This window comes from Mercurialis annua, linkage group LG1-X (assembly GCF_937616625.2).
Source record: "Mercurialis annua linkage group LG1-X, ddMerAnnu1.2, whole genome shotgun sequence".
In the NCBI taxonomy this organism is placed as follows: Eukaryota; Viridiplantae; Streptophyta; class Magnoliopsida; order Malpighiales; family Euphorbiaceae; genus Mercurialis; species Mercurialis annua.
Genome location: NC_065570.1, coordinates 58,271,060 through 58,291,121, shown reverse-complemented (window position 1 = coordinate 58,291,121; position 20,062 = coordinate 58,271,060). Strand labels below are relative to the sequence as shown.

General features: G+C 29.8%; 2 protein-coding genes across 2 annotated transcripts; both read right to left on the bottom strand.

Moving 5' to 3' along the window:
• Positions 1 to 2,135: 2,135 nt before the first annotated feature.
• LOC126676376 (high affinity nitrate transporter 2.5-like) lies at positions 2,136 to 5,610 on the bottom strand. The gene is made up of 2 exons (XM_050370600.2): positions 4,203 to 5,610; positions 2,136 to 2,723 (listed from the first exon to the last, which is right to left on the bottom strand). The coding sequence occupies exons 1-2, from the start codon at positions 5,336 to 5,338 to the stop codon at positions 2,375 to 2,377; spliced, it is 1,485 nt and encodes a 494-aa protein (XP_050226557.1). The 5' UTR covers positions 5,339 to 5,610; the 3' UTR covers positions 2,136 to 2,374.
• A 4,136-nt stretch (positions 5,611 to 9,746) lies between these two features.
• LOC126664229 (transcription factor bHLH74) lies at positions 9,747 to 13,374 on the bottom strand. The gene is made up of 8 exons (XM_050356512.2): positions 11,626 to 13,374; positions 11,289 to 11,534; positions 11,146 to 11,211; positions 10,884 to 10,952; positions 10,615 to 10,686; positions 10,379 to 10,519; positions 10,213 to 10,294; positions 9,747 to 10,135 (listed from the first exon to the last, which is right to left on the bottom strand). Exons 1-8 carry the CDS (start codon positions 12,154 to 12,156, stop codon positions 10,113 to 10,115), a joined length of 1,230 nt encoding a protein of 409 aa, XP_050212469.1. The 5' UTR covers positions 12,157 to 13,374; the 3' UTR covers positions 9,747 to 10,112.
• Between the last annotated feature and the right edge of the window lie 6,688 nt (positions 13,375 to 20,062).

The following is a 20,062-nucleotide window of genomic DNA, read 5'->3' as shown; positions in this document are numbered from 1 at the left end:
ATTAAAAAAGAAGACAAAAATGGAAATTAATTAACTTAATCAAATGGAAAAAAATCTTCAAGTAAGCTGAAATAAGCAAGAAATCTAGAACTTTACTGTTCACTAAATGTTGACTTCAAAATCCGTAAGAATCAAAATAAAAACATAGAAATGGAGAAAATACAGAACCTAGCAGCTGAAGAAGAAGCAGAAGCACGGCGAGAAGAACGAACGGTCCAGATCTGCTTAGCAACTCGCCTTCCCAAGATAGCGATCCCTTGAGTACACTTCGAATTGGCGGCCATACAATTTCACAAGAAGATCAAAAAACAACTAAAAACGAAGCAAATGGATCGATCAGATCAGACTTTTTTTCAAGAAAATTAGTCGGTTGGGTTCTTAAGCAACAACACAATCTGTTCCGTCGACAACCGAATGTCGTCTTTTCTGATTAAAAAATTAATTTTTTTTAAAAAAATTAATTAAATAGTATATAAAAAATGATATATTAAATATTTTTTTTAATTTTTGACGAATTATTTTCGGACAATAGATGGATGGCGGTGATCGAAAAATGTGAGTGGCGGTTTTTAGTTGTTTAATTATTTAATGATATTTTTAACTGATTTATATTTTATGTGCAAAAAATTAACTTTTAAAATTTTAAAAAATATGATTTTATTGTTAAAATTTAAACATTAGGGACTATTTAGAATATGAATTAAAATATAAAATATCAAATTTGAACTTTTCTCTAATGAAAAAAGACTAATTTAATATTTTTAGGGTGCAATTGAAAATGAAAGGTGATAATTTGGATAAAATTGGAAATTTTAAAAAGTGAGGGTGCAAACGAAGGGGGTTGAAAGGTGGGGGGCTTTTCAGGGGATTAGCCTTTTTTGATCAACCAACCGCCCCCTAAGTTCAACTCTATATCTATTGGGTGTGTAAATTAACAATCTTATTTAACTGAATAATCAAATTGATAAATTCAGTTTCATTTGTATTTTTAAAATACTAGTTTCGCATTACGTGCTATGCACGTGGCTCGTAACGTAACACATCAATAAACGTATTAGTAAATTTATTATAATTATATCAATTTTTTATTTATAATTAATATTAAATTAGTTAAGAATTTTTGTAAAAGTAAATATAATATATTCGGTTATTAAATTTGTTCCATACTGAATTTATTCTTCTTTTGGTTTTATATAACCATAATTAAATAATTAATTTAATTTTATTAATAATATCTTTAAAAATAATAATAAGATAGAAATTTAAATAATAATATATTGACCAAATACAGTATTTTAATTTTGTAGTTCAATCAAACTTAAGGATAGGTATCCCTACTAATTTGGAGACAATTTAGTTATTTTTTACATATTAAAACTAAATTGGAGATAAGTTAGCTACCTATTCTAATTAGGACTTTAATTACAATAGTGATTAATTAAATAACTAATTAGGTAATGACTACAAAACCTTTATTTAATACTAAACTGAAAAGGATTATTCGGTAAATTTGCCTGTCCCCCCCCCCCTCCGTGCTTTTATATATAGTATAGATATATAACCATAATTAAATAATTAATTCAATTTTATTAATAATATCTTTAAAAATAATAATAAGATAGAAATTTAAATAATAATATATTGACCAAATACAATATTTTAATTTTGTAGTTCAATCAAACTAAAAGATAGGTATTCCTACTAATTTGGAGACAATTTAGTTATTTTTTACATATTAAAACTAAATTGGAGATAAGTTAGCTACCTATTCTAATTAGGACTTTAATTAAAATAGTGATTAATTAAATAACTAATTAGGTAATGACTACAAAACCTTTATTTAATACTAAACTGAAAAGGATTATTCGGTAAATTTGTCTGTCCCCCCCCCCATCCGTGCTTTTATATATAGTATAGATGAGTTTTCGATTCGGTTCTACTTCAGACAAAAACGATTTAGTTAGGTTTTGATACCAACCGAATTGAAATAACATAACCAAACCAAACCAAATCAATTAGCCAAACTAATTAGTTTGATTTGAAAATTTGTAATCTCTTGAAAAATTCAGTTCGATTTGGCTAAAAAAACAAATTTTGATCTAGTTCAATTTTCAAACTAAATGTAAACCCCTAAATATTGAACACGTACTATTTTCTATTCAGATCGGACGACAAATATATAAATATATTATTGGAATACATAGTAGATATGAATATTTCTCCGTTATAACAAGTGAGAGAGAATTGAATATGAAATTATGGTCTAATTACTAACATTTTCACAACTTTCCAAATTCTAGCAATCTAAGATCTAAAACCTGAAATTTTCATAATCTCTAGATACCCACATTCTATGATCAAAGCGTAATCATTATCAGACACGGTTTAAGAATGTAATTTTCTTACTTCTTTCACTTCTGCTATTATCAGCAAATTTAATGCTGGCTAAATGCAATCCTCGATCTTTCTCCTCAGAATTCCATTCAGACATGTAATAGTGTTCTTCTGTAGCAAATTGTGAAGATGATGGACCAAAAAACATACCGCCCCATTGTGGGAAATATATTAAACAAATTGGAAGAGTGCAACAAATGATCATTATCCCCATCAGAGTAATTCCTGTTTCTTTTGAGTATTTTGATCCTTTGAAGAATATTAATTGTGTCAGAATTGCTCCCACATTTCCTCCTCCTCCTGTCATTCCTGATATCACCCCTAATGACCTGAAAATATAAGATATCAGACTATGTTAATCTAATTATAATGATAAAAAAAATTATAAGCACTATGGATTATGATATTTCATGCTTCGCTCAGACCAATGCACGGTGGAAAAGCTCTCAACTATAAAGACGACAGCAGGAAAACTGACACTCAACTGTAAATTTCTTATAAAGACGACAACAGAAAAACTGACACTCAACTATAAATATCTTCATTGAGCGTTGACGGAAAAGCTGGCGCTCAATAAAAGCGAGACTCGAATTCAAGCCTCATCAAGCGACCATGCACATGCAATTTGCCGCTGAAACAATCAAGTTCAACTAACATGTATTTTTGCAAAACATTTTGTTTTGGAAATTATTTCTAACTAGAGAAATTATCCAATACAACGAATGTGCTCCTTCAGTATACTACATATCACGAACAGTTATAAATATTTAGTCCTATTATTGACATTTGTTTCATAAAATAATTAATCCTCTAACTAGGGCTTGAAATAGAGATAATACAAGTCTGGAGGCCTTATATATCTTCAAATTACTTGATTAACATTTGACCTATGACTAGAGTATGCAAAAACCAACTAAATTGAACTAAAAAAATTAACCAAAAGGCTAAACCCATCATAAATTTCCTATACTATTGGCTTTTATTTCATTTGATCTTTGATAAATTTTTATATTTAATTAGTCCCTTAACTATTTAATTAGTACAAAAAAACCCTTCATTTTAATTGCATGAAACGACGACGTTTTATGTCTAAAAGGACCACATGTGTACAAAATAAATAGTTAAAAGATTATTTAAATATAAAAAATTTGTCAAGAACTAAGTGAAATAAAAACAATTGTACAATAACTTCAGAATGGGTTCAGCCTAGCCAAAATGCCTAGTTTGGTTCAATTTTGCTGAACTTATTTTAAAACTTTAGAAATTTTGATTTTATTTATGAAATTTAAGTTCGGTTTTGTTCCGTTCGAACTAAATGCATAACCTCTAGTTTAAAGTTCTCTTATGTGCATGGAAATAAAAAAGCTAAAACAAAAAATATTGAAATAAAAAACAATGAAAATGCCTTTTTATCAGAATAAATTATAAAGATTAATTTTTTAAAAGCTTCCCGAAAATAAAAACGAAACTTCAAAATATATCTGTCGGAAAATTTTGGTACAACCTAAAATATCCCGCAAACAAATTTTAATCATTCAAGAGAAATGAGGAAATTACGCCTTGCATGCTTTTTCTTTTTCTTTTTGATTTTTTTAATAAAAATATACTTTGACTTTTTGTTGTTACAAAAATATCTTTTTTTTATTTTTTTTGTAAAAATACGCTCTTTTTCCAATCTACCAATGATATACCAATAATTACCAAGAGCGTATTTTTGCGAACATTTAGCTGAAAATAGAATGTTGTAAACAGCCAGACAAAAATCCTATGAAAAATAAATAATGGGATGAAAGTAGAAGAAAAATTACCTCCTTGAGACAAAAGGAACGACACCAAAAGTCATACCACAAGCAGCTTGACAGAAGAAAGAAAAAGCAATCATAACAACAATGGAAGCACTCAAAGATCCCATTCTTCCAAGAAATATACAGAACACTCCTCCTAATGTCTGTACTATCCATAAAGCCCACAACCTCCCTCTCATTCCAAATCTCTTAGCTACTGCATCAGAAATGAACCCACCCGCTGGTCTCGAAATTAAATTTGCTAACCCAAAACTTGCTGCAATAATTCCTGCTGTATGCAGTTTCAGAGTAAACCTGTCGTAATAATATTCCGCTATTATATTATCTACTGTTAATTCGACTCCGAAACAGTATCCGTAAGTAAATGCTAGAATCCATCCCCTGTAATTTGTCACTCCGTTGTAAAAAACATTTGAGAATTTATCCTTCGGTTTCTCTCCTGATTTCTGTAATTCTTTAAAGTTCCCTTCAGGAAAATCCTGACCGAATATTAGTACAGCAAAGGCTGACAGGGTTTGAAACAAAGCAGGAACGAAAAAAGCGATTCTCCAAGCTGAGAATTTCACAACTCCGATGTCTCGAATCAGGGAGAAAACAATCGGCATAATCAACTGCGTTGCTCCGCCTCCGAGATTTCCCCATCCGCCGGCAATGCCATTAGCTGTGGCGACCACGGGGGTCGAAAACATGGAGCTCATCCAGAATTGTGTGGAGACAAAAGTGGCTAAAGAAAATCCGGTGAAGAATCTTACCAGGAGAAATGAAATCGGCGAGGATACAACTGAAGTGAAGTAAACCGCCGGTGCTGTGAGAAGTATGAGTGAAGCAGAAGCGAGACGGGGTCCGAAAAGATCACAAGCGGTTCCCATGGCGATTCTTGCTAAGACTGCACCGGTAACTGAAGCGATACCGGCATTGCCTATCTCTGTGGCTGTAAGGTTCAGATTGTCGCGTATGATCGGAATTAATGGCGGCGCAGCAAAAGTTGAAACGAAACAAGAAAAGAAAGAAACCCAAGATAAATGAAAAGCTCTCATATGCGGTGGTGCTATAGAAAATAATCTGAATTCCGTCGCTTTATTCTCGGAATCCACCGGAATAGCAAATTTTTCTTCCATTTTAGCAGATTCTTCTCCCATGTTCAAAATTTCAGAAAATCAAGAAGAAGAATTTGCGGGTTTTATGTTGTATCTCTCTGTAAGAAAATAAAAAAGAGAAAATGGAGGTGACAATAGAAGTCTTTGAAAGTTAGAAATACAAGAATTTTGAGCTATATTGCACCGAAATATTAAATTTTAAAACAATTCTGAAACCAAGAAAGAGATATTAAGAGGTAATAGGATTGAAGAAGTTTCAACATAAATTTTGAAATCGATGTCTGAACATGTGAGCTCAGTTCTGTCTCTATCAATCCAATATAAATTAACCATTTTTATGGTGCAATATTTGTAATGACGGTGGCTAGACCATGGTGAAGGTTAACAAATTGAAAATGAGATGCGGAAATAAACTAAAAGTGTAGTAGCGTCATTGACTTTGGACTAACTGATAAATTCCAAAAATCTCATTCATTTTACTGCTACTAGCCATTCAATTTCATCACTACTGCCCTACTGTTCACAGTCGGCTTATGATGGAAATATTAACAAACTGTTCTTGGGAACAAAATTCATTGGCTATTCAGAGTGTCGAAATTTCCGGACGAAAACAAAAACACAAACACGAGAGTCGGTTAAAGATCTATCAAGGGCTGTTTAGTCATTTAATAGCGAACTGTGTTATTGAATATTTTAATGATTTGGGTTAGAATATTCAGTATGATTCCAGAGGGAATCTTTTCACAAAGTTGAGGTTTTGGATTATTCAAAGGCTATTTTTGATGAATTTGTTCGAATCTTTAAACTTATTTTAGGTCATTCTATATATCATTATAGGGAAATTCTTACCTAAACCCGGTCCATAAAATTTCCATACACCTATCCAATGAAGTGTTAGAAAATCAAATACATTTTTCTCTCTTTTCTTATTATTTTTTCTTTTTTCTCATTTCTCTAACACCTTATTGGATGAATCCATGAATTTTTCATAGACCGGGTGTAGGTAAGAACTTCCCATCATTATAGCCCTCATACTATTCCCTCTCGCCTCTCACAATATTTCTCTTTCTTTCTATTTCTCTCCCTTTTAAATTTATTTCTTCCTCTCTACCTCTTTTCCAATCAATTTTTCTCTTCCTCTTTTTTTTCGGTCATCTCGTTTCTTCCGTTTCACCGTCGCGTGTTTTTCGGTAAATTTTTCGTAGTAATTTTCTCGCCGTCGTGTTTTTTCGATGAATTTCTAGTCGCCGCGTTTTTTCCGATAAATTTCTCGACGTCATTTTTATTTCTTTTAGGTTCTTTTAAGTTTTTTTTTAATTTTTTTGATTTTTTGTACACAAATTATTAAAGATATATTGATATCTTGTTAATATAATTGTTCTATTGTTAATATAGTTGTTCTCTTGTTCATTCTTGATAGATACCGAATTCTATCATAAGTATAGTGGAGTCAAGTCGCACGAGATTTATCTTCCAATACAATATCGAGTCCTCACCCAAAGGGCTAAAAGCCAAATATACCGGTAACTGAATCCATGAGATACGGCTTGACCGAAGGAGTAATCCGAATTTCGAAGATAAAAAAGAATCCCTGAAGACTCGGATAAAGCGCATCGTTAAAGGGATTCGCCCAAGAATCAGATTTACGAAATATCTCTGCTATTTGGATACAAACTCAACTTAGGAAGATAAATTTATTCGGAAAGATATTCCTGAATAAGAAACCTCTTTCCTATTCATGGTCAAACCCATATTTTTTAAAAACATTTCTGACGGTAGAGGCGGTTTAAACCGCCCCTACATAGGACATGTATTTAGAGGCGATCATAACTGCGCCCCTATGTTCAGCACCAAAAAACTATATGCTACCCCGGCAGTTGGTAAAACCGCTCCTTTGTTGTAGTGGCGCGGGGAAAAACGGCGTTTTAGAGGCAGATTCAAAAACGCAGTTATAACTTGTATAACCGCCCCTACAAAAGCATAAAACCGTCCCTATATGTCTGATTTGTTGTAGTGAAAGTTTAATTGATTTTCAAAATAGATATTACAAAGCCAATTTATTAAAAGAATCAATGATAATCAATATATATATATATAGTTTTGAAATATTCAATAGTATAATATTTATTTTCTCAATGGACCAATAAAAATATTGAAGCCCCTTAGAATATATGGCTCTAGGCATAGGCCTTAGCGGCCTATGTCTAAGACTGGGCATGATAGTATCCCCAGCCATTCTGGAGGAACCGTTGGTTCAGCAAGTTTCGGGTTGGTTATTTTTTAGTCGTTCTTTTATGCGCTTTCAAAATAAAAAAAAAATATAAGAATTGATTTTAGAGAGTTATGGTCCTTAAAGACAAATTAATTAAAATATAACAAATCTCACTTATATGAATTCAATCCATAAAAAAGAAACAATTTTATGTTTTTTTTGCTCTTTCTTCTCTCTGAACAAATTCTTTTCATATTCAACTTTAGAGGATGGGAGAAGGTGTTCTTTCCGCTTTAGTTAAAAATTATCTTCTCTCCGTCCATATTATTATTTATTTTAGATTTATGCTCTTTAATTTAATAAGTGTCTAGTAGGAAGTTCATCTAATTGATTTAGATTTTTTTATCATGTTTGAATAAAAATTATATGGTCTTTTCTCGTCTTCGTGGATTTATTAGATCTCTCAAAAATCGTTAGTATTTGCTCGGGTTTTAAATTCAAAATTTTATAGATTTAAAAAGTTAAGAGGTTATAGATCTATCTTTTTAAGAATTTCATTGAAGATAAAGATATGAAAATAATAGGCTGCAGTGGATCGAGCGGATCGTCTGTGAAATCGGAAGAAGGAAAGATCGAAGTCCTGTTCAACGAAATTTTGTTCATCGTTGTGTTAATTTTACAGAATTTATGTTTAGATTTTTCTTTATTTTGATTAACTCTTTGCTAATATTTTAGGTGGTTGTTTATTATTTAGTAGTTTAAATTAAAAGTTCATATAGTTATTTCTTGTGAATTTCATTATTTGTACTCATATATATCTTGGTGGAAAAAAAATCCAACCCATAATTTCAAAGACCCCATAACCAAAATTTATCATCTAAAATAACATAAAATCCACAGCCAACTTATATCATTTAAAATAACATAAAATCCATCAACTGTATAATTACGAAAACTGTATTATAATTCTTTTTAAAAGTTGGCCAATATTTTTAAAAAATTGATTATAACTGGTAGAAAATATAAAAATGAGATCTAAAAATGTGAACACAATAGAAAAATTCACTTTTAAATTGAATATAATTATCAAAACTAAAAAAATTGATCATAATTAATAAAAGATACGAAAGTTGTATTTAAAAAATAGTTGTCCTAAAATAAACTACATTAATTAGTATACAATAGATTCAAATAAATCTAAATTGATTCTATCTTCTCTACCTCTCTTCTCTCTTTTTTTTTTAGAAACCCTAACCGTTTTTTTTTCTAAAATTTTTTTGGATGCCGTCAAGAATTTAATTATACTGTTGACGGTAGCCATCTCTTCTATTATGTTATTTTTGTTTCATAAAATATAATAAATAGCCATTACTTTTTTATTTTTTTCTTATTGGATTGATATTTATTGACGAAGCGCATATCTAATTCAATTTTCTTGAATCAAGATTTGAAGATAGATTTGAGATTTTTCAACAATAAAGATGAAGTCGTTTATGAGCTATGGTAGTTTTTTTGTTTTTTTATGTGTTTCATTTTTCTCTTTTTATAATTTTATTTTGTCCTTTGTATGTGAAAGGTTGTTGTCATTTTTATGTGAGAAAGGTGGTTGTTGCTTTCCTTTTTTATGAAGAGTTTTCTTAAATAGTGGTTGTATTTGGTATCTGTAGTTTTTGATTTCAGAAATCAGTTTGCAGGTGATGAAAAAGTTTGATTAAAAACTGCACTTTATTGGTGAAACAGTTAGATAATTTATTTATATTGTTGTAAGATTTAAGTAGATCTGCGAATTAGACAGTATGTTGTTTGGTCCATGTCAGGTCATCGGATTTTGTTTTCAAATTTTCTCGAATTTTTTTATAAAAAATAACTGTTTCATAATCAATTTAATAAAATATGATGAATTCAAAAAAAAAAGAAAATTTAAATTGATACTATTTCTTTTCAAGATTTTATCAATGCCTTAAAAGGTAAAAAAAAAATAGTTTAAAAATCAGAGTTTTGCAGGCATTTTACATTCGCCAAAACGAGATCATGCTAATTTTTTTACTTAAACCAATAAATAAATTTATTGGGTCACTTTAAATAAATAAATAAATAAGCTCAGCTAATTTCTCTAACGCACTTAAAAATTTGTATTTGGAGAGCAGCAATGCCCATCAAGTAAATAACCACAAATATGCAAAGCATGCAAATCAAAGTTGCAGGGATGGTAAATGCATAAAAAAATTTATACAAAAATTGAAGTTAATTATCAAGATTTGGGAATTAATTAGAAAAACTAATTGATGTCCTCTGCAAGAGATACAACTTACAAGGCTCTTCTCGTAAATTTCTCTAATTTGCAATGCCAAATGCTAAAGAAAACAAAAACTCTGAATTAAACCAATCAAAAGTCTCCTCTTTTTTGTTGTCTGAAAATGTACAAGTGTGTGATTTTAACCAGTAAGACCTTTCTTCTGCTAAAAAATAGAAGAACAATAAGTTAGGAGCTGCAACCTATACAACCAAATAGCTTCTTTCTTTTTCCCAAATGAAACCAACTTGAAATGATCATTTCAAATTCTTTGTTAGGATAAATTAGAGCATTTTTGCCTATTCAAGATGTTAGAGCTCCGGTTTCAAGCGCCCTGTCGAATTTAACAACATTTTAAGATCAGAAAAACAAACTATGAACTAAGGTTACACTTATGCTTTGACGTATTACCAGTTGGTCCCAGACTGTCGATGGCTGAGCTGGAATCGAATCCCATTTGGTAAAGGTTTTGGACATCACTGTCTAAGACATTCTGTACATGTATGATGAACAGTGAGAGCTTGTTTTGAACAACAAAAATATCATAGCAGCATAAACATAAAGATCGTTTGCTCACATGAGGCAAATGAGAAAATTGTGGATTTCCGTTCGGAATTAGTGATAAGTTTGGCGGAAACATTCCATGTGAATATGGGTGAGCATTCATTCCAGGATTCAAACCCATAATTGCAGCATTGACACCTCTTGAATGAAGGATCTAAAATGGAAGCAAATCAAGAACATGTACCATATAAGGAACCATAAGAAAATAAGCAAGATTTTTAACTCTTGAACAATGTGAATTTGGCTTACATCTTTCGACAGAAGTCTCTCAATGTCAATGTTTATTTCTGGATTTACGGTGGCAAGTTTCATCGATAAAAACTGCAGCAGAAAAACAGGTATTCCATTTCTTCATCAATTGGGATCATCATTTCAAATAAACTATTCAAGTAATGTTGATACTCCTATAGGCATTATTCTTATATAGAATACAATGTTGTTTCTAGAGCTATGATCAAATGAAATTGGCCAGCTTATGACATCTCAAAGTACAGCAGATAAAAACAAGAATAGCATACCTCAACCTGCTGTTGCAATGACTGCACATAGTTGATAATTTCATCGAGCATTACGGCCTTTCCAGTAATCTAAAACAGATCAATGACACTTATCAAAGGCTAAGTTGTTATGGAATTCTAGTGCAATTCATGTCAATCATTTCTTTCTTTATCTTCTTGAGTTATTAAGTTCTATGTTTCTTTCAAATTTCTAGCATCAGTGTCCCCTCATTTTCTCGAAGGAAGAGTGACTCATCAAAGAAGGGAATTTTTCATTAAATACCTTATTGCATCCTGGAACAAGTTCTTGAAGCAATCTCATCCTCTCACTGATTTTTTCTCTTCTCACCTGCAAATATGAACATTGTTTTGAATACAAAGATAAATTTGCAATGCTTTATAGTGAGGCATGTCGATAGAAGGTACCCTTTCAGCAAGACTGTGGCTATTGGTAGCCTGACCCCTTCTGGCCCTCACGTGAATGTAATTATCTTTCGGATCTTCTCCCCCACTATGAGAATTTTCTTTTGCCTGTTTAGCTGTTTGTTTACCGCGCAAATTACGCAAATTAGCAGCAGTACTTTGTTCGGCTCTTTGTTTCTTTTCATCCTGTTCTTCAGGAGCATCAGAACCATGTCCAGAAGGATCCTTTTCTATCTCTTCTTCAGCAATCTATAAGCAACAACAAATTATTTGAAAGTCAAAAATCAACACACAATCAAATGACCATAATCAATTCCATTTGCGGCAATTGTGAAATTACCTTCTTTCGATCATAAGGCGAACAAGACTCAACCGCTCTTTTTCTCTTCTTTCCGTCAGGTGAAACTCCTGTTACAGGCTCTTCTGATAGTTGATGATCCTCTTGAGATTGTGCATTATTCGTAGCAGTTTTATCATTGTTAGCCGAAGGATTCAGCGTATAATTAGGATGGCATCCAGCATTTGAAATCTGGACACAATCAGTTAGACCAAAGGAGGTAACCATTTCTGAAAAGCTCCCACTTCCATATGCATGAAACTTTGGAACCAGCTCAACAAAACTTGAATCAGATGGGTAATGGACAAGATGGGAAGAGCTACTAATTCCCTGAGTTTCCATCAGAACAGGGTAATGAGAATTGGTAAATTCACTCTGAGACACCATTGATGAACCTCCAAAATTCTCAACAACTGGATCCCAAGCAGGAGGAAAGAAAGGATTTGTATTCATTCCCGAAGATCGACAATTCGCGACACTTTCTCCCCCGCTTTGAAATGCCATACCATCATTATCGTCACCACTACCACCCATTTTCCAAACCCTAAGAGAAGAGTTAAATGTAGATGTACAACAGAAGGAACAATAGAATTTAAAGGCAAAGTGGATTTGACCAAGAATGAGGTGGTGATATCTTGCAAGACTGAACAAGGAACAAGTAATGTTTGCAGCTTTATAGAGTTGAGAGGGTGGTAAAGTAAAAGAAAAATGTCATAGCAGCATCCTATAAGACACAAAGTAAAAAGTAGAAAACACGAAGCATAAAATCTAAGGCAGCAGCAGCTACTTACCTCAAACAAATCCTAAATCAAGTCTACTGCAATGATATTCAACGAAGAAATTGAAGAATAGTTCTTCTTACAGACAAGAAAAGTGAAACCTTTCAGAGCATAAAGTGATGGCATTACCCAAATAACAGGTCACTATACCCTTAGAACAAAAAGCAGATTCCCTTTTAACTTTTGCTACAACCAGAAAGCAGCTCCTCTCATCATTTCACAGCCTAATTGAGGAGAAAGACTCAAATTATAAGCAATGAATGTGGGAATTAAGGGTGCCTAATTGTTCAAGTTTAGAATCAAAGACCCAAAAGCAGCTCGAAGAACAAAAGGAAATCACACAGAGAACAGAACCCTTTTGAGATATTCTGAGATGGGTATTTCTAAAAGAGGCCAGAAAGCATCAAATTGTAGTTGAATTATGCAAGAACAGAAATGAAACAGAGCTTCATTCACAGTCCCCTAAAATGGGTGTTTGAAAGAACCTTCAAAACAGCATCAAATGCTTGTTTAAACCAAATTCACCAATTGGGCATTTCCACAAATAGTAAGCAAGCATCAAAATTCCAACTTTTTTTGATAAATCACCCAGACAATGCAAAAAAGACCCCTATGGAACCTAGAGAGAAAATACAGGCAAAAGCATGCACAGAGAGAGAGAGAGAGAGAGAGAAACAATGGGATTATAATTGGGTTAGCTAGAGGTATGATTAATTTAAAAGAGAAGCTCTCACTAACTACTGCCCAACTGCTCTTGCTTGCTAAATTATTACAGAACCTAATCTCTTTACTCCTTCCTATTTCTTTTTCTTTTTTTACTTTTAAAACCTCTAATAAAATATTCATAAACTCAAACTCTTTCTTTTTCTTTACTATAAAAAATAATTAATCTCATATCAAACTGGAGAGGTTCTTCTCTTCAGGCCCAAGATTGCTAACTCTCTCTTTGCTTGCTTCTTTGACATAATAATAGTACTTTTATCTTATCTTTTTGCTTTGCTATTATTTTAATTTTAATTTTTAACCGACAGTGGTGCCAACTATAATAATAATAATAATAATAATACAAGTATTGTAACAGAACTCAATTTGCTGTTACACACTCATATTTGTGAGTGCCAACTAACCCAACCTCTTTTTTTTTTTTTTTTTTTTTTTAACTGCAACCTCTTTGAATTTGTTTTCTTTTGAGAAAGCCACTAATTATGCATCTCATCTCCACCACTCTTCATCATCAGTTCATTTCTTTTGGTCCCATCAAATTCCTCTCCTCCCCAACCATTCATATGTTGGTCATATTTGCCTCATTTACCAAACAACTATAGTTTTTCTTTTATGTGTATAATAAGAGAGAATCCTTATTTAGCACAAATAAATGATAAAATATTAATATGAAATTCTTGATTAAAGTCGATTGTAACACTAAATATTTAATCTATCATTTGAAAAGCCTCACCTGGTTCATGTTAAAGTAATTCCTAAAAAAATAGTAATTTTAGGAAAATTTATTTTCTGAGCAATTTATTTTAAATATATTATATTTTTTTTATTAAAAGACATAAATCTTTGTATATTTTCATATTATTAAAAAATAAACATATTTTTTCCTTTTTCTACATAAAATCAATAAAAAGATAAATTATCGTGTATCAATTTTATCTAAACACAATCTAAATTATTGCCTGGATTTTAAAAAAAATATTAAAACAATATGAATATGCATAAATATAAATATTGGTATGACGTTAATAATATAGAGATTAAATTTATTTTAAAAAATATTATAAAATAAAAAATATATCTTATGAATACAAAATAAAAAAAATTGAAAAATGTTAAAGAAATTTGACAAGAATAAATTAAGAAAATAGTTTAAAAATACTCAAAATTTCAACTTATCTGGGTTTTGTTAGAGAAGTCACTTCCTTGATTAAAAGGAAATAAAACTCTCAATTTCTCGAAAAATAAAAAACAAAGTTTACGCCGAGCAAAAAAAGATTATTATTTTCCAGAAAGTTGTATTTTTTTATCTATTTATATCAACTGCGCGAGAATTGTGTAATTCTCTAGAATATGTCTTTTAGAAAAGTTAATTATATAGAAAGTGATCGGTACTTTTGTTTTAGTTTATTCACTTCTCAAAAATTGAAGTTTATATTTAATATGTAAAAATTACATTTAAAAATATATCTTTTTAATAATTCTTTTGATTAGAAAAGTTGAATTTACTTATACCTCTCTCAAGAAATAATTTAATTAATAAAAAAAATCAGAATATTTTTTTATAAAAAAATGGGTTGTTTTCTATATATATTGAGAGTTCGGGTTCAATCTTAATTGAAACATTACTTTTTTTGTAAAATAATATTAATAAGTTCTATGTCGCTATTTAAATCGACAGCTAAATATCTATAAATTAAAATGTTGTGATTAGTTACTAAAAGAACTGTTATCTCTAATATTCAATGAATTAAAAAAAATATCAAGAAAGGAATGACTAAATTAAATTAAATTAATTACTATTATTCCCATAACACTTACCGAGTAGCCAACTTTTTAAACAATATACTTAATGAGAAGTATATAAGATTAAAATAAGTTATGAGAGAACACTTTAAAAAATGTGAAGTATTAAATAAGAATTATCTCAAATTCACTTAAACATGAGATGTCATGTTTGGTAATTCTACAATATTCACTGCAAGTAAAATGTGTATATTAATGTTTATTCTTTATCTTTTATTTACTATAAATGATATAGATTTACAGAACATGGCCTCTCATGTTCAAATAAATTTGAAACGCTTTTGACCCTAAAATATAATATGAACTGAGTAGAAAAGTTAACTATTTTTTTCATCCCAAATTGATTAATGGTTTAAGACAAATTTCGGTATTTTAGAACATAATTATTCTAAATAAACTGAAGTTAATTCACGAGGGTGTATTTTAATAGTTGTGTAAAATACTCTCTATGTTTTTTACTATTTATTTAGCTAAAGTCGTATATATTAAAAAAAGTATTAATTTTATCTCAAATTATAAGTATAAAACTAATGTAACTTTATTAGTGAATAGATGTTTTACAAATTTAATCGTGTTTTATTTAGTAGAAAGGGATATAGCTAAAAGATAATAACTAAAATTATTTTGAAATTTTAAAAAGACTAATAATTATAAGTACATATGTTTGAATTTATAATCATAGAATCGATTCAATTATCAGATTATAAATTAAAAATAACTAGATAGATAATAAAAAATAATAATAATAATAATAATAGTAATTAAGTGTCTATATCTATCAAAAAAAAATGTCTTCCTCAAAAAAAATGTCTATCAATTTAAAATAAAAAAAAAAGTACATTTTGTTTACTTTGCTAGTATATATACTCCTTTTTTTTTATATACTCCTTGTTTACTTGATCGAATTGTGATATTTAATGCCAAAATGACATTGACAACCTTAAACCTTAATTTAACATTATAAATATGCATCTGCATATTGAATAATGAAGAAGTATTATGAAACATCTAAACTAATCATATTGTCCTGCTGGGTGTGCTGGAGTACACTTGTCTGGTTATGATTAGATAACCCGAGAAGTAAACCAATTGTACAGCACACAATAGTTTTGTTTTATAAAACCGAGGTGTATAGGCAATTAAATAAAATAAAACCTGCAGCAATCTTTTTCTTTTCATTTAAATAAAATACTCCTAATAAATAAAACTTTGGAGGCTTTGTCCATGAAGAAGAACATAAGGAATAATGGAATCTAATCATCAATTTTACCTTCTTGTCCTGCTACAGTTTTCCAGCTGTAGACTAGTACTCTATGCTAGGGGTGGGCATGGACCGGTTAACCGGTCCATGAGGGTAATTTGTAAACCGGTCCATTGTAATACGGTTTTTAAAATTAAAAACCTAAACCTAAAATTTTAAACGGTTAACCGGTAAATCGGTTAACCATAAAAAACGGTTCGGTTTTCGGTTTTGCGGTTTTTAACCATATAACCATTAGAAAAAAATAAAGACAAAAAAAGATAAAATTTTAATTCTATTTAATTTTTTTAGCAAACAAAAAGAAACTATAGAAATTGAAACTATATTAAAAAAATATAAATCTATAATTTATGAGTAATATTAATGTTAGGCTTGTATTTTTTGAATTGTTTGTTGTGTTGTTCACGTCCACTTTCTACTATTTATAGACTTAAATATTTCTATTTATGTTAAGTAAGTATTTTAATAAGGAAAACAAATTTCTTACAAAATATTTTCATATATAAATTCTCCTAAAATATATAAATATTCCTAAATAAAATATATGTCATATATTCTTATGTTTAGATTTTATCATGTGTATATTATAAAATCCATATTTTTTTAAAGATTATAAAATATATTTATATATATTATATAAACCGGTTAACCACGGTTTTTAAAAATCCAAAACCTAAATCTAAACCATTAACCATAAAAATTAAAAATCAAAACCTAAACCTAAACCGTTGGACCGATTAACCATATTTTTCGGTTCGGTTTTACGGTTTCGGTTTGGTTAATCGGTTTGACCGGTTTATTTGCCCACCCCTACTCTATGCAGAAAAAAGAAAATAAAACAACCTGGTCAAACTAAATTATCCGGTCAACACAATGTCCGGTTGTGATCTTGCTGTATTTATTGATATTATTATTCCGAGATTAGCGGTTGATCATAGTTTTAAAACGATGATAATCCAGTGTGAATCACCTTACTGTAAAAGATTACTGATTTTGATTTAAGTATGATGTGGACAGGGTGGACCCCTCATGAAAGGACTGCATAGTAAAAAATCAGTATGTAGATATGATGATTGAGATGGTACACCTAACTAATCAATGTGGGGTACTCGCACCAAATCATTCTTCAGGGTACGATTCAAAAGTGGGACAGACTAGGCGAACTTAGGATAGAGACTAGAGAGAAAGATATGTTTTTTATTTCCTTCTTAGACTGAATGTTTTTTTTATTAATTCTAAATAAATCTATAAGCTTCACTTAAAATTGTAATTATATCATGTATTTTAAATTAATATTTTACTTTTAATTTTATTATATATACAACCGTTCTAATATTTGATAATTTTTTCCCTAATGTAGACAGTGGAGTTAAATTTAGATTCTATATATGAATTATGATTTATTACGTTATTTACACTAAGTTTAATTTTCCACAAACTTCAATAGCCACATTAGCTAAAGTTCTCGAATTTTAAAATGATCATAAAATTATTAAATAATATAAACGATAAACTCTTTAAATAATGTTACATGATTGCAAATTCTTATAAAATTTGTAAATTATTTATAGATAAACTTCATATGTTAATATAAAAAGGATTTATAACTATGTAAGCGTATATGTAAATATTAAATACTAATGAGCTATATCTCAAAGAATATAAACATTATACACTAAACTGGTAAGTCATTAAGTTGCGGGTTCAATTTCTCGCACAAGCACTTCTCTCTATATTTATATATACAAAAAGGGTGCAGATGTAAATGAATTCTTAAATTAATTTGCAACATTAGATTAGACTAGTAAATAAAATTCGTTGTTTGATTTGGAAAAAATACTTGCAAAGAATTGAAATAACTAAATTTTGGTGTAGAGGTCGCTATCATATCGTTATTTTGTGATTTGTCTTCTTAGATCTTGTGGATCTAAGATTTTGTAGGGTTTTTCTATCTAATCTCATAGAGTTTCATGAACAAAGATGATCTAATCGGGAATGGATCATACTCAAGACTCCCGCACACAACGGGACTTTGTTCCTATCGTTTGCGGCCCAAGATGGCAATCTTAGCGGGATCAACGGCTTGTTTCTTCTTATTTTCGCTAGTTTTCTTTGTTGTTGTATTTGTTTCCTTTTGTTGTTTATTAAATTTTTGATAGATTAAAACTTGAAACATCATATAGTTTTAATCTTGTGATATGACTTTCTAAATTGTACTTTGATCTTGTTCTATTTTTTGGGAAAAAAAAAAGGAGATTTTGAGTTTTTTTATGAAGTGAATAATGAGAATGGCTCCCCTTAAGTCCAAAATCTCCTCCATTTTTTTCAAGTCCATTTAGATTAATGACACATAAGTATATTTTAATTTAATGTAATAATCTTTTATCAATTTGCTTATGTGTTCTCATTGCTTTCAAGTTGAGGAGACAAATTGTTAATTACGTCTACAAAAGATCTATAACAAATTTAGAGAATCGTATTCAAGATGTAAGAATAAAATTTACAAATAATTCCTTGAAAACGGAAACGAAAGTAAATACAAATTTAGTCTTATACATTTGTTCTGCACATCAAGTTGTAAAACTAAAATTTTCATATGTAAATTGAAAAGGACTACCTTACATATATAGCTAGGGGTGTGCAAAACCGAACCGAAACCGAAAAACCGAACCGAACCGACAAATTCGGTTCGGTTCGGTTTGAGATTTCAAAGAAATTTCGGTTGGTCGGTTCGGTTCGGTTTTGAGTTAAAAAATATTTCAGACAGATTTCTATGTAAACCGAACCGAAATAACCGACCGAACCGACTGGTTCGGTTCGGTTCGGTTTGAATTTTTTTCTTTTCCTAAAATTTCGGTTCGGTTCGGTTTTTAAAAAAGACCAAAATTCGGTTCGGTTCGGTTCGGTTTGAACCGAATGCACACCCCTATATATAGCACACATAATTGTGATATTGAAATATTTTACAGTAATTTTATTTATAAATCTCTTAACTTTTATTTTTTATTCTACTTTAGTCCATATTATTAATTTATAAGAATATTCTCCTTTAATTTTATATCACTCAAAATTCCGTTGTTATTTTAATTTTATCGTTGTTAATTTTTTTTATAACGTGTGGGTCAACTGCAGTCTTATTTGAAAACACTAATATTATTCACATGTTTTCATGAGAAAAAAAAATATTATTCACATGTTGTGCCATATCATCCCCCCTGTTAGATGCTACATAGGCGCTACATGATTTACAATTTAAATATGGCTTAATCATTAGAAAATATTCCACGACACGAACTTTTAAATCATCAATTTCAACATATTTTTAATTTACAAAGCCAATTGTAGTTTAAATTGCAATGAAAAAATGTCGAATATTTTCCTTTATATTCAGAATTCTTGATGATAAAAACGATAAATTGGAATAATACGAAGTAATATAAAAGGTATATTGATCAAAAAAATATAAAGGGCATATTTAGACTTTTTTCACTGTAATTTGAATAAATGACAACAATTAAAATAAAAAAATTAACTAAAATTGATTATTTTAAAATCATAAACAAATAATGTATAAAATTGAAATATTTTTTGAGAATTAAGCCTTAAAAAATCAATTATCTTTGCGCAACTAAATTGTTAACCTATATTCCCATCTCTATGTCGTTGTCAATAGTGCTATTTTAAAAATTATTTCATCTCCTTCTTGATGATTATTTTGATTTTTCATTACTTTCGTTGTTTTTCTTAACAGCAATAACAATATTGAATTTCATTATTTTTTTTGTCTCATTCCATTATCAAATTTTTATTTTTCTTATGAAAGAGAAGTAATCAAAACGGAAATTATATTTTTGTATTTCTCATAATGCAAAAT

Bases quoted from the DNA above. Each gene is read 5' to 3' on its own strand.
- LOC126664229 (XM_050356512.2), bottom strand. From the start codon at position 12,156: ATGGGTGGTAGTGGTGACGATAATGATGGTATGGCATTTCAAAGCGGG. The intron at 11,212-11,288 runs GTACCTTCTATC...TCATATTTGCAG, and splicing joins GCCACAGTCTTGCTGAAAGG to GTGAGAAGAGAAAAAATCAG. The intron at 10,687-10,883 runs GTATGCTATTCT...TTTCTGCTGCAG, and splicing joins CATTGCAACAGCAGGTTGAG to TTTTTATCGATGAAACTTGC.
- LOC126676376 (XM_050370600.2), bottom strand. From the start codon at position 5,338: ATGGGAGAAGAATCTGCTAAAATGGAAGAAAAATTTGCTATTCCGGTG. The intron at 2,724-4,202 runs GTAATTTTTCTT...TTATATTTTCAG, and splicing joins GTTCCTTTTGTCTCAAGGAG to GTCATTAGGGGTGATATCAG.